At 39.1% G+C, this 20,660-nt stretch overlaps 5 protein-coding genes across 5 annotated transcripts; 3 read left to right on the top strand and 2 right to left on the bottom strand.

Moving 5' to 3' along the window:
- Window positions 1-495: 495 nt before the first annotated feature.
- On the bottom strand, window positions 496-1,503 carry PKNH_1113200 (rhomboid protease ROM7, putative; the record flags this gene model as incomplete). The annotated part of the gene is made up of 1 exon (XM_002261273.1): window positions 496-1,503. The coding sequence occupies one exon, from the start codon at window positions 1,501-1,503 to the stop codon at window positions 496-498; it is 1,008 nt and encodes a 335-aa protein (XP_002261309.1).
- Window positions 1,504-3,150: 1,647 nt separating this feature from the next.
- Window positions 3,151-3,996, top strand: PKNH_1113100 (conserved Plasmodium protein, unknown function; the record flags this gene model as incomplete). Its single annotated transcript, XM_002261272.1, has 3 exons — window positions 3,151-3,248; window positions 3,553-3,661; window positions 3,796-3,996. 3 exons carry the CDS (start codon window positions 3,151-3,153, stop codon window positions 3,994-3,996), a joined length of 408 nt encoding a protein of 135 aa, XP_002261308.1.
- A 900-nt stretch (window positions 3,997-4,896) lies between these two features.
- On the top strand, window positions 4,897-6,681 carry PKNH_1113000 (zinc finger protein, putative; the record flags this gene model as incomplete). The annotated part of the gene is made up of 1 exon (XM_002261271.1): window positions 4,897-6,681. The coding sequence occupies one exon, from the start codon at window positions 4,897-4,899 to the stop codon at window positions 6,679-6,681; it is 1,785 nt and encodes a 594-aa protein (XP_002261307.1).
- A 2,127-nt stretch (window positions 6,682-8,808) lies between these two features.
- Window positions 8,809-11,583, top strand: PKNH_1112900 (zinc finger protein, putative; the record flags this gene model as incomplete). Its single annotated transcript, XM_002261270.1, has 1 exon — window positions 8,809-11,583. One exon carries the CDS (start codon window positions 8,809-8,811, stop codon window positions 11,581-11,583), a length of 2,775 nt encoding a protein of 924 aa, XP_002261306.1.
- A 1,765-nt stretch (window positions 11,584-13,348) lies between these two features.
- PKNH_1112800 (YOP1-like protein, putative) lies at window positions 13,349-13,810 on the bottom strand (the record flags this gene model as incomplete). The annotated part of the gene is made up of 1 exon (XM_002261269.1): window positions 13,349-13,810. The coding sequence occupies one exon, from the start codon at window positions 13,808-13,810 to the stop codon at window positions 13,349-13,351; it is 462 nt and encodes a 153-aa protein (XP_002261305.1).
- Window positions 13,811-20,660: the final 6,850 nt, after the last annotated feature.

Below are 20,660 nucleotides of genomic sequence, written 5' to 3'. Positions count from 1 at the left end.
TTTTTTTTTTTTAGTACTCCAGAATGATGCATTGAGTTGTTTCGTTTTTTTTTTTTTTTTTTTTTTGATAACTGACTACGCAGCCATATGTTTATGTGGTGCCATTTGTCTTACTACACAGTAGCCTAACCTGTGTGCACATTTCGAATTCGCATATTTTACAGTCTTTTTTATTTTCCGCAACAGTTTTATCGTTTTCCCCATTTGACAAAGGAAAAGGCATGTGCATGGGGAAAGCACACTTTTGTGATGTGCGCTCATTTGCGTTGATTGACAAGGGGGGGATTTCTATGTGAAGCGAATCGATCGTGATGAAGGGGTCCAGTTGTCCATCGAGTGGTAAGCATGACACGATGGGTAAACTTGAGTGCTTGGAAAATATTCATTTAAGAGGAAAAAAAAAAAAAAAGAGTTGGTGGGGTTTATCACCGGAGAGTTGAATTAAGGGTATGAAAGCAAAGGGTATGACATAGCGGTGTGTGTGAATGCGCACGCCTAGGCATTCCTGTCAAAGAGCACTATGAGGGAGGAGAAGAAAAAACCACAGAAGAAGCCCAACACATGGTTCAAGTGGCTGACATTTTCGAGAAGCAGAGATGAAACAAATGAATAAAAAAAATTGTACAAAAAATTACTGTTCACAATATAATTATGTTTAAAGTAAAAAAATATAATATATGTGATATGCATTCCATAAAGGGAATAAATACAGGAACTGCTTCCACAGATAATTTTATTATTTTTATTTACAAGGAAATTATTTTCATTGGAAGTATTTGTCAAAATTAAATTTTTCAAAAGTACATTTTCCTTCTTTTCTCTCACGTAACAAATGTACGATATAATGTTGGACAGGACACCTGACAAGATGAATGTAACAAATATTTGGCCATTTGTATATATTTGCGAAATTATTTTATATATGGAAATTAGAGAACTCATATTAAAATATAAATGCAATATATTTTTGTGAATAAAAAGGGAAGTGAAAAATGTTTTAAAATTTTTTGTTTTGTAAACATCGTGATAATTGCATTTGTATTTTTCTGCCTTCTGTTCTTTTACCTCCAATAAATTCCCCTTGTGAAAAAAAATCTTCTTCTCATCATCTTTATCAATTCTATTCAAATAAAAATACAGGGCCACATTAACAGCTATAATTACTCTGTCCAGCTTACACTTATTAAATAGGTGTTTAAAACAGAGGAAATTATTTTGAAGCGTATTCTTTACTTGCTGCGTTTGAAAAAAATCTTCCATATAATTTTCTATCCTCCTCGTTTTAATGTTATTCCATATTTCTGATACGTGTCTCTTGAAAGAGTAAATTTTCTTCACTCCCTTCCTTGTATGTGTTTTGTGAAGGGCATGGTGGTATTGTATGACCGTGGGTTTGTTGCTTATTTTCGCATGTCCTGTCCGCTTATAATTGATCCCTCTGTGCAGAAATGCGTTTCCTATCGTAAGGCACGTTGCAATTGCGAGTAGGATTAGAAGGTTCATCCTTCGCGGCAGTGGTGTCCCCTCACGTTCGGGGGCTCAGCGGTGAAGCAAGTTGTACGTTCTGGTGGCACGTCCAGATGGATACAGCGAATGGAATGCTTCTCACCCGCCTCGGCTGTGTCTGGGTGTTGCATCCCTTTTAACAAGGCCCATAGAGATTTCTTTCAAGCCATGTAATAGCATGCCAGTATGGCAAGTTGGGATGCAGTACTGGAATTTCCCACTTTGGCTCCTGACCCTTTTTTTTCGAGTAGCTTAAAAGGGGGGGCATAAAATTGGCGGTACGCGTGCACACATTCTTGCAACGTTGAAGTTATGCAATACAACACCAGGGGGTGGTTGGGACGATGGGGAAAATGCCTGTCCACACCTCTGCTGAAGTTGTGTACGGTGGAGACATTATCTAGGCGCCCAGCTTGGCCCGCGTTGGGGGGGGGGAGGAGCTCTGCTTGCCAATTTTCCCAAACCTCGCAAAGGTCAGCACAGTCTGTTGCCACGTTCTGGCAAGTAAGTAACGCGGGGAAATGCACAAATTGGAATAACACGAGGGTTCATTCCTACGGCTGCGCAGGTAGATACATATATGTACGTATGCACATTCACATGCCTATGTGTACATAACACATGGTAAGTAGTATGGTTTGTAAACCTTTCAATCTGTGAAAAAAAAAAAAATTATTATATTAACTTTGTATTGTTCCCATTTTAAATTTACATTTGGTGCAATTTTAAAAATTAAATTTGATGGAGGAAAAATTTGAGAAAGTGCCAAGTTGAAAAGTTTAACTGGAATGAACATGCTACCGTAATTTTACGCACAGGCTAAAGCGACAGGGGTATATATTCGCGCGTATGTCAGAAAGGGCGCATTCATTTTCCAGGGTTTGTAATAAAAATTTTACGAACATGGCGGGAAAATAAATAAATTTCCCGTTTTCTTCGTTTTTTTTTTTTTTTTTTTTTTTTTTTTTTTTTTTTCTGACTCCACTTTTAACTTTCGTATTTGCAGAGCATTTTGGTCCATTTATTTTTGTTCGTTAAATTTTTCAAATGGGATGGAAAATGTGAAAAAACTGGATCAATTGAAAAATCGCAAATTTGACAAGTTAAAAGGGTAAAGGGAAACGGAGCAACATGCGGGAGGAACGCGAAACAAACACTGAGAGAACGAAGAGAATTGTCCCCCCTTTATGATAAAAGGCCATTCCACGAAACGCAGAAGACATCCCCAGAAGTTAATATTTTTTTTTTTTTTTACAATTCCTTATATGTCTAATTGGGTTGCTGGACAGTTCATGGTGGTTATCCACTGAGTAATGCACACACGTACGCACATACTTTATTTCATTCGAAAAGAAGCGCCCCATATTTTTTCCTTTCCTTTATTTGTCACGTCGAGTAAAGGTATAAAGTGGATGTGTAGTACATAAAGTTGCCACCCTTTAAAACGGTTCCACTGATGAATAACAAGAAGCACGGGGGATCCACCACGTGTGTATCTAGGGGTGACTCCCTGTACTTGCCGAATCTACTTTGTCATTAGGGGTGGTATGTGAGAAAAGCCCGACAACTTTCATTCAACTAAGGAGAACTATATCATCTCATTTATGTAATTTTTTTTTTTTTTTTTTTCCTACCAATTGGCAGATGGATGGACACAAAGCAATGAACATGGACAAGCTGGGCGAAATTTTCAGTAGCACTGTTGGATTGATGCAGAATGCCATGCAAGGTTTGGCTCAGAGGTGAGAAAGATGTAACAAAGGGGAGCAACGCTTCTGTTTGTAAAGCATTCGGTATTCTTCTTCTGTGTTATGTAAAACTGTTGCTATCCTCATGCCTAAATTACTACTTATTTTTTATTATTTCACTCCATGTGTCTTTTTCCATTTTGATGCATTCGTGGAAAGTTACTATGGAAAAAAAGGGGTCTACATGGACATTATTTTTTCCCCTTCATTCCCCAATTTGCAGTGCAAAATTTTACTCCATTATACACGCATAAGCACCCAATTTGATATGCTTTTTTTTTCTCTCACACCCCGATAGAAACTCCACCATATATAATTTACTATACATGAGTGACAATATGCAGAACAAGGGTGACTACGAAGAGCTCCTGCCGAATGAAATGAAGTTTAACAAACAGCAAATTATAGTAAGGCATATGTGAGAGTAGCGCGGATTGGAGGAAGGGAATATAAGTGAAGAATTGAATCAGCCGCAAATATGCACACTCTATCCTAACATAGATGAATAAATGAATTTTTTTTTTTTTTTTTCCTTTCGCAGAAATGGGTGCTGGGGGCCATTCTCCTCTACATGCTGGTGACCGTCCTGTCGTATATTTTCGTAAACTACATTTTGTTCTACGCAGTGATCTTCATCGTCGCGGCGATTGCGATCAAATTTTACTTTTACTATCAGCAGAATGACGATACTCCGTTGCTCCAGCAGACGAATTACCACCACTTTGAAGCGCACAGCATTTAGCGCATTATCGAATGTTGCGTTGTTCTTGGCGAAGAGGAAGTGTTTTTTTTAAAAGGGTGTGACACATGTGTGGTGTACATAGCAGAGTAAAGAAACTTGGCACAATTCGTACATAATAGAAACGCTCAACGATTTGAAAATGCTCCCCTGAAGGGAAGAAAAGATGTTTTGGATGTGGGGCCGGCCAGTAAAAAAAGAAAAAAAGTGTACAGGGCACAAAGTTACATAAAAATACACTTTTACCATTTTTAATTTTTCGAAATTTTTTAAGTTTTTCTTTACATGCTGTTTTTTTTTTTTTTTTTTTTTTTTTTTTTCATTGCGCTTTTTTCTGCCGCTTGCCTTTTTTTGTTTTTTCCCCCTTATGGTGAAAAAGTCGATACATAATCTTGCAATCTTAGGTACGACCAAATGGGGCCTTTTTCGATATGTGCTGTAGCGCTTACCATTTATTACTTCTTTTTTTTTTTTTTTTTTTTTTTTTTTTTTCATTATTTCCGTTTTAAAAATTGTTCCTAATTTCAGCGAAATGATGCCAGTTTATTGGCAATTTTCTCACTCGATTGTTAAAACGTAGGAAGCGTGCGCATTGTTGCTTAGGGATTCCTCCCGCTGCTTGCGCAGTTGAGATGCAACCTTGGTTTGGCGCCCTACTTGGATGAATCACGCACAGATAGGCGCGAACGCTCATACAAAAATAGGATAACATTTTTATATAGCTTCAGGGTTGAATCGATACGCGCAATCCTTCAACCCCCCGTTTTAGTAACTTGTTGGGAAGGTAAAACTGTCCCCGTGAGGTTGCTATACTTTGCGCTATTCTGCAAAAAAGGGTTGCCAAACCGGGCTCGGTCCACACTATTGAAAACGTTGTCTGCCGTTTCCCACCATCCCTCACCAATGGAGACCACAACGAATAACCAGACATCGCCTCTGAAGGAAGAGGCTGACATAAGCCCACTGGATGAAACCATCCAAGTTAAATCCATGTGCATCAATTGCGAGCAGGAAGGACTAAACAAGATAGCAAAGTTGCATATCCCATACTTCAAGAATGTATTAATACATTCTTTTGAGTGCGGATTCTGCAACTACAGAAATAATGTTATTCAAGATTTAAACACGATAAAGGAAAAAGGAGTAAAAATAATATTCCAAATTAGCCAACGTGAGCATATGGATAGACAACTCATTAAGTCTGAATATGGAGTTTTGAAGATTCCACAAATTGACTTTGAGATTCCGAAAGATACACAGAAGGGGTCCATAAATACCATCGAGGGTTTTTTGCAGACTGCCCTTAGTAACCTCACCGAATATCTCAGAAATTTGAAGCACATGTATTGTGAGGCCAATGGGCTCCCAGAAGGGGCACCCATCGAGGGGGAGCAACCACAGTCAGGCCAAGGCCCCAATGGGGAACCTGGCGTAGAAGCTCACAACGTGGAAGGAGAAATTATCAATAAGTCTGAACGTGGAGAAAATGCTCATGGAGAAGATGCACGTGCAACAGACCAAATGAGCCAGGGGGATAAATCTGCTGATAGTAATTTGCAGGGACAACAAATGACCATAGAAAATTATATAAAGCTAATCGAGTCCACAGTTCATAAATTATCCACCTATGTCGTTTCCAAGGAACCGATGTTCACCATAGAAATTATTGACCCGTCAGGACTGAGCTCCCTAGAGCATTACGATGAAGATCTGCAAAAAGGCACCGTCACGGTGGAGCATTACAAACGAAGCAAACAGGAGCTAAACGAAATGGGATTTTATGAGGAAGACTTTGAGAGTAAAAATGAGGGAGCTAATTTGGAGACAAATGGAGGCAAAGAAAAGGAGGACCATGTAATGGAAAAAGTCAAGAAGGAAAATTTCGATTTTATTAAAAAGTATGTCCACATGAATGACGCTAGGGGTAACGGTGTAAGTAGCAGTGTGAATAGTGGCACGGCCGTGCGATACGAAAATATAAGCGAAGACGAGGAAGGGAAGTTAATAGAGTCCTTCACCTCCAATTGCCCCTGCTGTAACTACATGGGCTCCAACAACTTCTGCGAAATTAATATACCAGGTTTTAAAAAGTGCTTAATTATGTCCTATGTATGCGCCAACTGCAACTTCAAAACGAGCGAAATTAAGAGCAGCGGGGAGATCAATCCTAAAGGGAAGAAAATTACCCTCACTGTAAGAAGTAAAAGCGACTTAAATAGATTCGTAATCAAGTCAGATACGGCATCTATTCACATCCCCATTGTGGACCTCACGTCGGATTATGGAACTCTCGGTGGTACTCTCACCACCATCGAGGGCTTGATTCTGAAAATTATTGAATCGCTGGAGGATAAATTTAAGTTCCTACTTGGGGATTCTAGCACAAACACGCACGGCCACAACCAGGGAGGAGAGCAAACGAACGATAATGTACTTCCCGGAAGCAAAATAAATAATGACGAATCTGTCACGAATAAAATAAAAACCCTAATTGCCAACTTGTACAAGTTGTGCAAAACGGAGGAATTGTGTCCTTTCGATCTTGTCATTGACGATATTGCATCGAACAGCTACATATCAAGTGATGATATTATGCATGATGAAAATTTAAAAGAAGAGGAATACGAAAGAACGTTTGAGCAAAATGATGTGCTAGGCCTCACATCAATGAATACGGAAAATTACTGAACGGGGCGAGAGAAAAAAAAAAAAAAAAAAAAAAAAAAAGACATTACAAGTGTAATGCATTTTGATCATTTTTAAAGCTAGAACAGATGAAAGAGTTTGTAAAAATTGCAAACATTTGTTTTCCCCATATTTGTGAACATAAGAATTTGCATATTTGTTAATCTGGAAAAATGTTTAATTTGGATTTTTCTTTCACATTTTGTTTTTCCCCGAGGAAAAATTTATTTGTCCGTTATTCATGCATGCAACCTCCATAAAAATGGGGTAATCGTTCCTTGAGGATAGTCTGTGATTTCATTTGTCGGCTATATATTTTTTTCTGGGACCCCACCAGTAGTTACCTTGGACGTGTATATAGGCCTAAACACATATATCAACATGATTAATTATTATGTCCTTTTTTAACAACGATATTCACAACAGCGAAACCACGGGAGATAAGTATATTCTTTTTTTTTCCATTTTTTTTTTTTTTTTTTTTGTCGCAAAAAAGGCTGTTCCCCAACTTTTGCAATACTCAAAATTGTAACATAATATGCGGATGAACACCCATCACACGTGGGAGAAGAACGATACGACGTTTTGGTTATTCATAAGCGAGTTTCGTGGTGGATCGTTAGACCAGTTAGTCCTACACACTGCGCGCAGATAGGTAATGCGCATGCACGTGTATATATATATATATACATACATGTATATGTGCGGGAGACATGGGCCCCAAAGTAGAGCCTTATTGGGCAGGGCAACAGAAGCACAGGTGTACATAAGAAGGTCGTTTTGTAGAAGTTCGACTTTTGTTCAGCGGTATAGAGGTCACTGCTTGCCAATTCTTCTCTGCATTGTCTTCGTTTATGTTATATATTTATATGCATACGGGTAGTTTCTCCCAGAACGGGAGTTGCACTATTTTCCTGTTTAACCCGTTGGCAATTTCTGCAGACTCTCAATCGTACGCAATATTCACGTTTTTATACCCTCCACAAAGGTGTGTTGCAGCTTTGCGTCCAAAGTGCCTAATGAAGGTTGAAAGGTAAGTAGGATTTATATCCCCCCTTTTTGTCGAATCATCCATTTGGGTAAGTGTATATTTGTCAAATAACTTTTACATTTTCTTGGTTGCGTATGCATACGCGATGGAAAAAAAAAAAAAAAAAAAAAAAAAAAAACGAACAAGCAAGGTAACAATTAATATAGGCAATATACATATATATTTTTTTTTTTTTTTAAATGTGTGCATGTGTGTATGCAGATATATTCACTACATGCTTTTCATCACAAAAATGTTAAAAAAAAAAAAAAAAAAAAAAAAGGGAAAGGTCTTAAGAAATCATTTGACACGCTCATTATATATACAAACGTACACACATATGTAAGGCATATGTACATATTTATACATTTGCATGTTTCCATTTATTCGCATGTTCTCACTTTTTCTTTGATTTTCCACATTGCTTTTTCATCCACAGTTAATTTACTCGAAAATTTTAAAAAAAATTGCAAAAATAATGTTTACATGCTTTATTCACTTACCAAAACGTATACCACTTACACGTCAGTGGCATTCCCCGTCAGCAGAAATTATGTGACCTAGCAAATTGCTCAAAATTGTTCTTAAAAAAAATTCATATGTATATTAAAATTTATATGAGGACATTTAGAAACAATCTACATGTTTTGATAGCATATTATTAAAAACATAATTTGCGGGAAAATGTAGCAAGTATACCTTTTTTTATTAATTATGATGAGAGCCATTTGTGCACTTTGCGCCATTTCATTGTAATTTCCTTTTCCCTTGTCGTTTATCGTTACTAGTTCGATTTTTTTTTTTCTTTTTTTTTCTGTCTTAATTAACTAATTAGTTCGTTCATTTGATTTGTCTTGTTCGGCTAATTAGCATGTTCCTTTGTTTGTCTTGTTTGGATAATTGTTTCCCTCTTTTGCCTAAATTGTTTGGGTGACTAGTTTGCATTTTATGCCTGACTTGTTCAGGCAATTGGTTAAATTGGCTCAATTTTTTTTTTTTCTTTTGTTCTTCATCTTTTTTTTTTTTTTTTTTTTTTTTTGGCTTGTCCATCTCGTGATACATCTCCTCAAATTAAAGACGGCTCTGGCAGAATTAAAAAAATGAAGATGTCAGTAACCCTCCGTCAACATTTTTGGAAGACGAAGCTGTGCCCCCTGCATATGGAAAACAGGTGTAAGGAAGGAAGCAACTGTGACTATGCTCATTCGATTGAAGATTTGCGGTCAATTCCAGATTTGAAAAGAACCAAGTTATGCTACAAACTGCTAAAAGGAGAAAAATGTTTTAATAAAAAATGTAATTATGCCCATAACCAGGAGGAATTGAAATCTGCGCAGAATTTATTTGCGTACAAATCTTCCATGTGTAAGTTTGTTGCAAATAAGACTTGCTTGAACGGATCAACGTGTCGTTTTGCACACACCATTGATGAATTGAGGGTGCCAAGAATACCAGAAATTTTGCTAGAAAAAACCAATGTGGAAAGAGCAGAAGGGGTGGACGGAGAAACCGACTTCATGCTGCTCGAAAGTGGAGGAAATATTATATGTGAAGCGAGCGGTGATGTGAACTGCACAAGGAAAGACAATGCGGGGGGTGCCGGCAAAGAAGGTTTGGTAATCGACATGGAAAATAACTTCACTGGCAGCTTGGCAAAAAGCTTCAACAAAAATGGCAGCAGAAATGGTAACAAAAATGGCAACAGGAATAGTCACCATAATGACCTCCACAATGGCAACAGAAGCTTCACCCAAAGCTTTGACCTGATGCTGAGCAGCTTCAACTCGATGCAGATAACTCAGAACGAACATGTGCACAACAGCACGAATGGCGGCTTAGGTCAGAACAGAAATAACGGAGCAAATCATCACAGAGAGGAAAGGAAAAGACGCGATAGAAACAGAAATAGGAATAAAGAAAAACAGTTAAAGTTAAAAATGAAGAATTCAAATTACGTAAAAAAGTACGAAGACGACAGTACAAACAATAACAAAGCAGTGATGAATAGCTTCGCTTCATCTTGCAATAAAAAAAAGTACGCCGAGGAGAGGGACAAATTTTACGACAGCAACACAACGATATCATCAAGTCTGAACTGCGCAGAGGAGGGAAAGAAGGACCAAATGAATACTGAGGCCTGTGTGAGTAACACGTTTGAGAAGGTTGACATGAATGAGTGCTATGTAAAAACGGAGGAGAGCATCGGAGAGGGCTCACGCGAGGAAGCAGAGAAGGGTGTAGAGGGGGGTGACACCGGAAGCGCGACCAGAAGCGCAGTCGACAGTGCAGTGGAGGGTACAGTCGAAGGTGCAGATAGAACAGCAAGCGGAAAAGCAGAAAGTGACGCAGAGCGCAACAGAGAAACCAGCACGGAAAGCCTTGTTGAACCACTCGATAACCAAAGCAAAGTTAAAAGGAAAAGGGATCCGAATAATCACCCCAAGTGTGACATCGCCAGTGGCAGCGCAGAACAACAGATCAACAACCAACACATAATGAATGGCCAAACGGATGGAGCAAATTATATGAACTACAACTACGACTATAACAGTTATCTAAACCCAGTAGTCTACAACAAAATGATACAAATGAAGTACAATACATATAATCCCTATTTTAATTATAACCAAGCAAATAATATTGCATGCAAATATGATGGTAGTGCCATGCCTAGTCCTTACCCACCTTTTGCCAAGCCGAACGAATTTTATATGTACGATCATCAAAGTAATGTGCCCCATATGTCACCAAATTATTATGGCAATTGTTTATATTTTTACGCAAATCCCTATAGTTATGGGCAGTGTGCTATGGTGAATAAAATGAAGGGTGATCATAACGGGGCTCGGGAAAATGTCAGTTACACAGGGGATCAGGCGAAGGTCCCTGTTAAGAGTACAAGGGAACCATTGGCATTTAACGAGAGTGATGATAGTCAAGTAAATGCGAATATTCAGGGAGAGCAGAATGACCCAGGGGAGCAAACTTCATCGGAGGAATTTACTCCATCCGAAAAGTTAGCCCCAACGGAGAACGTGGCAGACGCGGAGGAGTCCCTAAGTGATAGGCAGAAGGTCAAAAACGAGATTAGGAGCGACGGAGGGGAAGAAGCTTCAGATGAAGCAGATCGGCTAGACGGACAGCAGGAAGGAATTACCGATGGGGAAAATACACAGGTAGAAGAAAACAAGCTCGGGAAAATAAAAAAACATAAGGGGCACACAAATCAGTGCAACGTTACAGAATTGAAAGCAAAAAGTGAATACGAAGATGCACATATGAACAAGAGCGTACGAACTGATTATAGTAAAAAAGGCAACAACTGCTTGGTGGGAACAAACGAATGGAACAAATGTCCAAGTGGGAACTTCACAGAAGAGCGAATGAAACAGGCAAAGGGAAACACCAAGCAGAAGAAAAAAAAACTATCCAAGTTACTTTCGCTAAACAGTGCAAAGAAGGGCTACAACAGAGACCTCTGCGTAAGTAATGAGAACACCATTGGGGGAAGGACAAATGGAAGCAACAAACACACCGAGAGCGCCATGTATGGTAATAGTGGAAACCTTGGTGACACCACCAGTGTTATGAAATATCCTAAGAATACAGAGCTTCAATATAATGGTCAGGTGAATCCCTCTTCTGTGTACAGCTACATATTACACGCAAACAATGCAGAGAGTGCAAACTACGAGAAAAGGTTTATGAAGCCGCCCCCAAATGACATGGACCTGTATATGAACAACCACTATCACATGAACCAGATGGCGAACGAGCAGATGATGTTTAATTTAAGCGCTCGGAACTATGGTTATTATTACTACCCCTACGCGCCTCCCTCAGCAACCTACACTGATGAGGTTTACTTAAATTAGGGCATCCCGCAGCACTTGTAGCAGCGGTTGTAGATGTGGTCGCAGCAACCATTGTTGTGTCTATTTCTGCGTCTTCTGCCTTATCTATTTTCCGATAGCAGCTTGCTGGTTCGCCCGCTAGTTTGTCATGTGGATGTACGTCATGCACATTCGAAGGGCGCAGGATTTGGATAACCGCTGTCATCATGGCGCGCTAAAACGCGTTCGCATATATACACACATATAGATAAATATATGAATATGCATATGTGTACAGATACATGTGCGAGCGCGACGCAGTGGGACTGCTCACGGGCGTGATTCAAAAAATGGTCCAGCCAAATGTTTGCCTTTTCTTCGGACCCCTCCGCAATTACATTGTTGGCAGTGTACCCAGAAGAGGCTATTTTTTATTTATTTATTTATTTTATTTTATTTTATTTTATTTTTATTTTTATTTTTTTTTTTTCAAACTGACTGAAAGGGGGGAAAATTCAAATGCCATTTAAGTGTATTCAAATGTGTGGTCACATAAATTACTTGGAGAATCCGTTCCAGAGTTTGACATATTTTTTTATTTTTTTTCTTCTTTCCAATTTTCGGAATTAAGCACAGTGTAAGCTTCATCATTGTAATGCGCCGCCAAGACTTGCTCCCTATAGAAAGTGAGCACTCTTCTTTAAAGGAACAAGAAAAATCTTCTATACATTTGCACAAATATATTTAGGGGTAATTATTTTGAAAAGAAAAAATTAAAAACAGTGAAGTTTTTCATATTATGAATGAATTAAAAAAATAAGAATGATACATTTTTGCAACAGAAGGAAACTTTACAACAAATATATAATTATATCATGAACATGCATATATCTGTATATATCTATAAACCTGTGCGTACGTATATATAAGCATACATACGCAACGCAGGAAGGTTTGTGCATTCCTTAGCTGTTAAAATGGTCATTCACATATGCGCGCGCGCGTAGCATGCACACACATCCAAACGTAAACATGTAGACACGTATATATAATATATCACATTCCGTGGACGCATACACATAAATATGTTCACATATTCCTTCGTCATTTATTTTCGCATGATTAATATTTTCATTTTAAATGGTTATAAATGGGAGAGAGAGAGAAAAAAAAAAAAAAAAAAAAAAAAAAGCAGCTATATAAAATGTGTAATGTAAAAATGGGGAAAAAAAGAAAAAAGAAAAAAGGAAAAAAGGAGAAGTTATATATATGAACTCATAAAAATGAGAAATGAAAGAACTTCATCGGGGATATTATACATATATTATTTGGTATATATTCATTCTTCTTAAAATTGTAGGCTCTTTTCCTCATATATGGATATCAAAGCATTATGTTGTACTGAACTGGCCTAACGATTGTTCCGTTTCACCTGAGCAGCACACCACGCTGACACACAAGATGCAGTGTGCGCACGTTTCTTCTGCGATGATAGTGTACGTAAGTACGATCTTCAACTATGTCACGTTATATGTACTTAACGGCTGAACTGCGTTATTCACGGATTTATCTTGATAATGTGTGTGCATTCGTTAAAAGGGGGGGATGACTTATATAACTGGACTTGAGTTTCTATCTTTCAGCTGATGATGATCTAGCGAACGACGTACTGCCTCTCATTATATGAAACGTTTACTTCCCCACCATTTGAAGTTTCTTTTGTTTCCTTTGCATTTTTTTTTTTTTTTTGGCCTTTTAAGTGGCAGTCCCGAACAAAGTGGTTTCTACGCCCTTCAAATCAGAACGCTCAGTACAAATCCTTCTTGGACACAATGCTCTTAATTTTGTTGTGTATTTTTTTGTTGGATTTTTCAAAGTAAAACATATTGGCCAGATTTTTGGGGATCTTATCATGTAGTAAGTCGCACAATTTTTTGTCCAAAGGAGCGTAATTCTTTTCGATCCATTTAAAATATATATAGCCGGCTCCCTGGAAGGTGTCACTATATAACCAGAAAAAAAAGGCCAACTTTATTTCTGAATAAAATGGAATATAATTCATTAAGTGAACTATGAGCATGGATTCCAGGTACGAGTACAGAGAGTAAATAATCCAGTAGGTGAGGAAATGGATGTACTGGACGAACTCATCATTTGGCTTATCCTTTTTATTTACTAACAAATTGTACGTTTTGACTGCAGGGCATATTATCGACACGATTAAATTTATCAGGTGCATAATCTTCTGGGGAAATATGTGTAACCCCATTTTGCTTAAAGTGAATGTTTGAAGTTTGAAGGAGGAAAAAAAGAAAAAGGGAAGCGGTTGGGAAAGTGAGGTAGACGTGGAATTGATGCACGTAGACGTGACTCGCTTCTTTCTGCTTGTGATATATGCGTTAACTAGTTTCTCTCTACCACCATAACAAGTGTAGCTATCTGAAAAAACAATGGTCTTATATCTGCAGTGGGGGGAAATGACGGGAAAAAGGGAAAAAATAAAAATAGTAGATGTTGTAATAACTCAGTGTACCTTCCTTATCGTCAGGATACATACATGTATAATTATATACGATGGGGGAGACTGAAGAAAACTGGAACTATACACACATGAATCTCATTTATCATGAAGTAGCAGGAAGGGCAAATATCATGCGTGATATAGTACCCCACGCAGTCACACAGGCTACTGTGAAGTTTAATTGTGTATGCACAAAATTGGGTAATATATATTTTTTTTTTGTTTAACAGAAATGGCGAAATGGCGCAGTGGAAAAATGGCTTATGTAAGTGGATGGAATAGCACAGGGTGTTTAATCAGAACGCACTTCCAATGTACAGGGTACGGAAAAAATACTTGAACAGAGAGAAAAGAAAAGAATGTATATATGTGAACCGGGGCCAAGCGTTCAATGTGTTGGAAACTCGTGCTGAGAAGAATGCAGAGAAATCCACCAAACGTATCACCAGGTGAATATCACATAGAGGGGTATATAAACTCACGAGCAAAATACATACAGAGAAAGTGCACTGGGGTGGGTACGTATGTTCGTATGCATGTACATAGGAGAAGGGGGCGTACATTACACGGGTGTGGAAGGAACACGAATGGAATGCACAGATACGATGCCCATGGCGCTTGGTACACAACGCACTAGCACATATGTGACCGTTGGATCGGTGCTGACACGTGGCCTGTACGCGCGATAATTCAGACCATTGACATGATGCTTTACGCATTTCACTCAAAACGTTACGCCGCGTTCACGGCCCTACATGCACTGGGGGCACAGTGCGAAAGGGCAAAGGAGCATGTGGAGACTACGCAAAAAGGATTTAGGGAGACGGGCATGCAGGGGGGGGAGGTATAAGGACTCGGGCAGTATTCTTACTCGCCGGCAATTCGCATACTGCGCCTCAAAATTGGCATGTTATGCCCACAGTGGGTGATTCGGCATCCGCGATGACAGACGCTCTCGTATCAGTATGCATTCCCGCGCGCACGGAGTACTATGATGCGCCTTTAAGCTTACCTTTAAAAACGGAACTCGCTAAATGTATAGAAAGAAAAGTAGGGGGATGGTTTTACTTTTTTGGGGGGCTGTTCTAAGTATTCAAATAACAAAGGAAGAGATATTTCCAGGCATTATACGAAAAAACGGAAAACTTGACGTTAAGGTTACATTGAACTAATAAAAATGTACCCGCGAAAGAGTTCATAAGAATAGTATATGTTCTGTTTGGTTAGAAAAAATGGCAAAGGTAAAAAGTTCGCGCGGGTAGCCCCTGCTGGCAAGTGAAAATATATGCTAAAGATTCACATGTTTTTTTAATATGACATTTTAAAATTGGTAATTCACGTATATCTTTAACTGCGATATTCTGAAACGTAAGAAATACGTACTAAAAGTTCCGTCACAAATAAATAATTTTTTTTTTTTTTTTTTTTTTTTTCGGTGGGGGAATATACGTAAAAATAGAATGTATTTTACTTCTTTTCACTTTTCTAAATAGAAAAAAAAAAAAAAAAAATGACAACTGGGCATTTTTTTATTTTTAATTTTGTTACCAAATTTTTTTTTGTAAAAAAAGGGAAGATATTAAATTGGAGTGGGGAATTCATTTATTCTTTCTTTTGCATTTTTTAGGTTGTATTTATTTTTTTTGCGCCATTTTTTATTTTTCGTTGCTTATTATCCATTTTGCTTTTTTTTTTTTTTTTTTGCCCCTTCTCTGCTTTACCTGTTTGCTTCAATTAAAAGCAGAAGACCCGCGCTCCGCAGAAGTAAAACATGTATGCGTACATATTTGTGCGCGTATGCACACGGGGGAGTGATTAAATAAAATTATAAAATTCCTTCCCTTTTTACTAAGAACACTCAAAAGAGGTATGTGTGTCACGTTCCTCGTCAAGGAGATCAGTCATTATTTTGTTTGTTTATGAATTGAGGAGGAAAAATTAATTTTATGTTTCCGTTCCCATTACATTTGGCAGATCCAAGTTAGATCTGTGCAATTACCATAAATTTGTACCATTGTACGTATTTATTGTTAATGTACGTATGATTGGCATATGCATTATTATCAAATAGGAGTAGCAGCGGTGAGCATATATTTTTATTTTTTTTTTTTTTGTCACACCCCCGAGGACGGATTAAATATGACCGTATATATGTGTATGTATGATTTCATGCCATATGTAAGTCGCCCCTTTGTAGCCACTTCCCCGCTCCCTAAGCTCATGGGGATAATTCCTTAGCCGCTAAGGGGATATGCCGTTCATGGTGATTCTCCCGTTTGCGCAAAAATGTTAAGAAGGGAATCTTCACCTGTCCATCCGTCCCCACTCCGATGTTTAACCTCAGTGGAAAGGCTCATGGGGGAGAGGAGGAAAAAAAAAAAAAAAAAAAATGCAAACTTGTACAAGCATATGTATACACTAGAAGAACGAACACTGAGGTGATTGTTTTACTGGTGGATGCGGGAGCGACGGGAAGTTTCTCCCCTTTTATATCTTTCCACTATTTTGTCCTTTTGCGTAATAGACGAAATAGCTCAACCTGAGCTAAGCACCCAATTGAGGAAGTTCCACCATTTGGGATGTTCCTTTACAATTTTTATTTGGTGCACAGAAAGAAAATGTTGAAAGCTCAAAGCAGGATGACGAAGTAGTTGTAGAAAAGGGAATTGCCTCTTGTCCTATTTCGTTGGTTCTTGTCACTCCCTTTTTGGCATTTCCATGGGTAACCTAAGATGAATTGGCATTATGAATTAACCAGTCTTTAGACATGGAAAGCGGAGGCTTCCTTATCCCCCCCGTATACTGAATAGGTAGACGGGAATATGTTATAGTAACTAGCGAGGTAACTGCTTCCTATCAATTTTGATCGGCGTACATGTGGTTGTATGATATAGTGCTCAGCCTACACGAGCCTTTTCCCCTCCCCCCAATGTATCTTCCCCATATGTGCGTTATGCCAGTGGGACAGTTTTTCGTTTATCTTAAATGGTGTTGCCGATCTACTGGAGAGAGGTCATTCCGAAGAACTCACCACATAACGAATGGTGAGTGAATGCCATGCAACTTCGTAACACCATCCTTATAAGTCCATACGCATAATTTGCGTTCGTTCAGTTGAGTGTCACATAGTCGTTGGACGGTTGTGAATCATTTGGTTGTTTTAGGGAGAACGTATAATGTGGAGAAAAAATGAGCATTAGAAGTGACTCTCCTTTACTTACTGCATGAATCCCGTTGAATTATACAACCCAGCGGTCGTCACTTTGGGGAGGTTGTAAGGAGGGAGTAGTTTTTAGCGTCCTCGTAGGGGAATGGATATCATCACATCGGTGATATGTGCCGAGAATATGTGGTCATCAATGCAGTGTTGTGATAATCTCCCGTTTCATGAGCACACGGGAAGGGAGTCCCTTTTCTCAAAGTTAAAGAAGATATTATGCTTATTCATAATTCTCCTATATTTTTGTAGCGTTCGAAATAGGGAAGAAAATCGCATCCTCTTCTACGCTGCTTATTTATTTATTATTTTATTTTGTATTCTTTCGATAAGTTGATGGCTGATGGGGGTGCGGAGAATAAATAAAAAAGCCCTTTACTATTTAAGTTGCATTTTGGAAAAATAAAGGGCCTACGTGGTGCTGTATTGGGGGAGATCTCCAATTTTTGCCATTTTGTACAGCACGTGATGTGAGGGCATTTTTTTTTATGCTCCTGAAAGAAAGTGTGCACGCAGAGTGGGCAGGGGGAATAGAGGGAAAATTATTCCAAGTGTTACTTATCGTACACATTTTTCTACTTTCGAAGCAATTATTAACCACTGTGGGCGTTAAATAAATATATGATGGGAGAATTGCCGGACAGGCACATGTGCCAAGGAGGAATCATATGAATTCACTTGATGGGAGGAATTAAGGAAAGAATGTGAAGTGCATATTTGGAAAGATGTAAATTTGTGATTTCTTCTTTCTTTTATTTCGTTGTTTGAAGTGAAGATGAGAACTTCCACTTCGTGATGTGACGTTCGGTTTTGTAACTTCCCTTTCATAAACAGGCCGTCGACACATATGTAGCATTGCACGGTTGCTTCGAATTTTCCGCCGCTTTCACGTTTTATTGAACAATAGTGTGTGCAGAAAATATTAGTGCCTCCAGGGGAAGGAAATGTCCAGTGCGCATATAGCATGCGCAAAATTTATACCCTTCTAAGCAATCTATAGGATTTTTTCAACTTTTCCAATGAAATAATTCCCCCGGACGCGGTAACACGTAGTAGTACAAACATAAGCGCAGTGTCATGGGGAACTGTTAAAAATGTGCATAAGTAGAAATATATTGTGTTTTTTTTTTTTTCCCCTTTTATATATAGGTAAACATACGGTTGCTCATATATTTTTTTTGATATTTTTTCTTACCCATCTTTACCCACTTTGGTCAAACGTTATGGAATTCTTCTCCCTGTACAATACGAAAGTTGCTATGTGCAAAATATTTTCAGCTTATGAATTTTACGGCATAATGGGGGGGAATATTTCATTCCTACCGGTGGCTGCGTTCCTGTATGAAATTGTGCGATAAATACGCAACTGTGTGAAATCAATAACAGTACCTTAGGGGTGAGTTGTGGGATTATTTTTATGTAAATAATATATGTGCATCCCCATACGGGGTGCGGGTAGTGGGAATCCCCATATTCTTTGTGCTCAGACTTTACGTCGTGGTCCTCCCTTGTGGAGAAGGTAATGATAGGATCATAGTTATCACTTCTGTTTCTAACGGCTTTAAGGAAAATAAAATAAGTGAAAAGCGTCTATATGCACCTAAACGAGTACTGGAGGTGGAAAGGGTGGGGGCAATGGAGAAACGAACAGGAAGGGGGGGTCGCTGTAATTAAAGGGAGGCCTCAGGATGGGAAGAATGTGATCTTAGTGAAGGTAAGGGTTTAGGGTCTAGGTTTAGGTTTCAGGTTTTAGGGTTCATGGATCAGGCTTCAGGGTTTAGGTTTCATGGGTTTAGGGTTCGCTGGTGTAGGGTTCGCTGGTGTAGGGTTCGCTGGTGTAGGTTTCGCTGGTGTAGGGTTCGCTGATGTAGGGTTCGCTGGTGTAGGGTTCGCTGGTGCAGGTTTCGCTGGTGTAGGGTTCGCTGGTGTAGGGTTCGCTGGTGTAGGGTTCGCTGGTGTAGGGTTCGCTGGTGTAGGGTTTGCTGGTGTAGGGTTCGCTGGTGTAGGGTTCCGGGTTTTAGGGTTCAGGGTTTCAGGGTTTAGGGTTCAGGGTTTAGGGTTTAGGGTTTAGGGTTTAGGGTTCAGGGTTTAGGGTTCAGGGTTTAGGGTTCAGGGTTTAGGGTTTAGTGTTTAGGGTTTAGGGTTTAGGGTTTAGGGTTTAGGGTTCAGGGTTTAGGGTTCAGGGTTTAGGGTTCAGGGTTTAGGGTTCAGGGTTTAGGGTTTAGGGTTTCGGGTTCTTAGGGTTTAGGGTGTAGGGTTTAGGGTTTAGGGTTCAGGGTTTAGGGTTCAGGGTTTAGGGTTCAGGGTTTAGGGTTCAGGGTTTAGGGTTCAGGGTTTAGGGTTCAGGGTTTAGGGTTTAGGGTTTAGGGTTTAGGGTTTAGGGTTTAGGGTTTAGGGTTTAGGGTTCAGGGTTTAGGGTTCAGGGTTTAGGGTTCAGGGTTTAGAGTTCAGGGTTTAGGGTTCAGGGTTTAGGGTTCACGGTTTAGGGTTTAGGTTTATGGGTTTAGGGTTTAGGGTACAGGGTTTAGGGTTCAGGTTTTAGGGTTCAGGGTTTAGGGTTCAAGGGTTTCAGGGTTTGGGTTTAGGGTTCAGGGTTTAGGATTTAGGGTTCAGGGTTTAGGGTTTAGGGTTTAGGGTTCAGGTTTTATGGTTTATAATTTATGTTTTCTAGGATTTAGGGTTTAGGGTTTATGGTTTTAGGGTTTAGGGTTCTAGGTTGCGGGTTGCGGGTTGCGGGTTCCGGGTTCCGGGTTCCGGGTTCAGGGTTTAGGGTTTAGGGTTTAGGGTTCAGGGTTTAGGGTTTAGGGTTCAGGGTTTAGGGTTTAGTGTTTAGGGTTCAGGGTTTAGGGTTTAGGGTTCAGGGTTTAGGGTTCAGGGTTCAGGGTTCAGGGTTTAGGGTTCAGGGTTTAGGTTTAGGGTTCAGGGTTTAGGGTTTAGAGGTTTAAGGGTTTATATTTCTGGGTTTAGAGGTTTAGGGTTTAAGGTTCAGTGTTTTGGAGGAAGATTTAAGGGATGAAAGAAAAAATGTTTATTATGGGAGAAAGAAGTAACAAGTTTTTATGTGGAAAGAAGGTTTAAGAAAGAGGAAAAAGAACAAAGAAGGTTTCTTAGAGGGGGAAGAAAAAGAAGAAAGAAGGTTTCTTAAAGGAGGAAGAAAAAGAAGGTTTCTTAAAGGGAAAGGAAAAGAAAAAGAAGGTTCCTTAAAGGAAGGAAAAAGAAGAAAGAAGGTTTCTTAAGGGAGAGAAAAGAAAGAAGATTTCTCGAAAGAAGGAAAGAAGATTTAAAGGGAGGAAAGAAAAAGAAGGTTTATAGGTAAGAGAAAGAAGGTTTTCAAAGGGGGAAAGGAAAAGAAGAAGGTTTAAAGGGGGGGAAGAAAAAGAA

The sequence above is a fragment of the Plasmodium knowlesi genome (assembly GCF_000006355.2).
Source record: "Plasmodium knowlesi strain H genome assembly, chromosome: 11".
NCBI lineage: Eukaryota > Apicomplexa > Aconoidasida > Haemosporida > Plasmodiidae > Plasmodium > Plasmodium knowlesi.
Note: the sequence above shows the minus strand (reverse complement) of the source record. Positions and strands in the feature narration are given on the sequence as shown.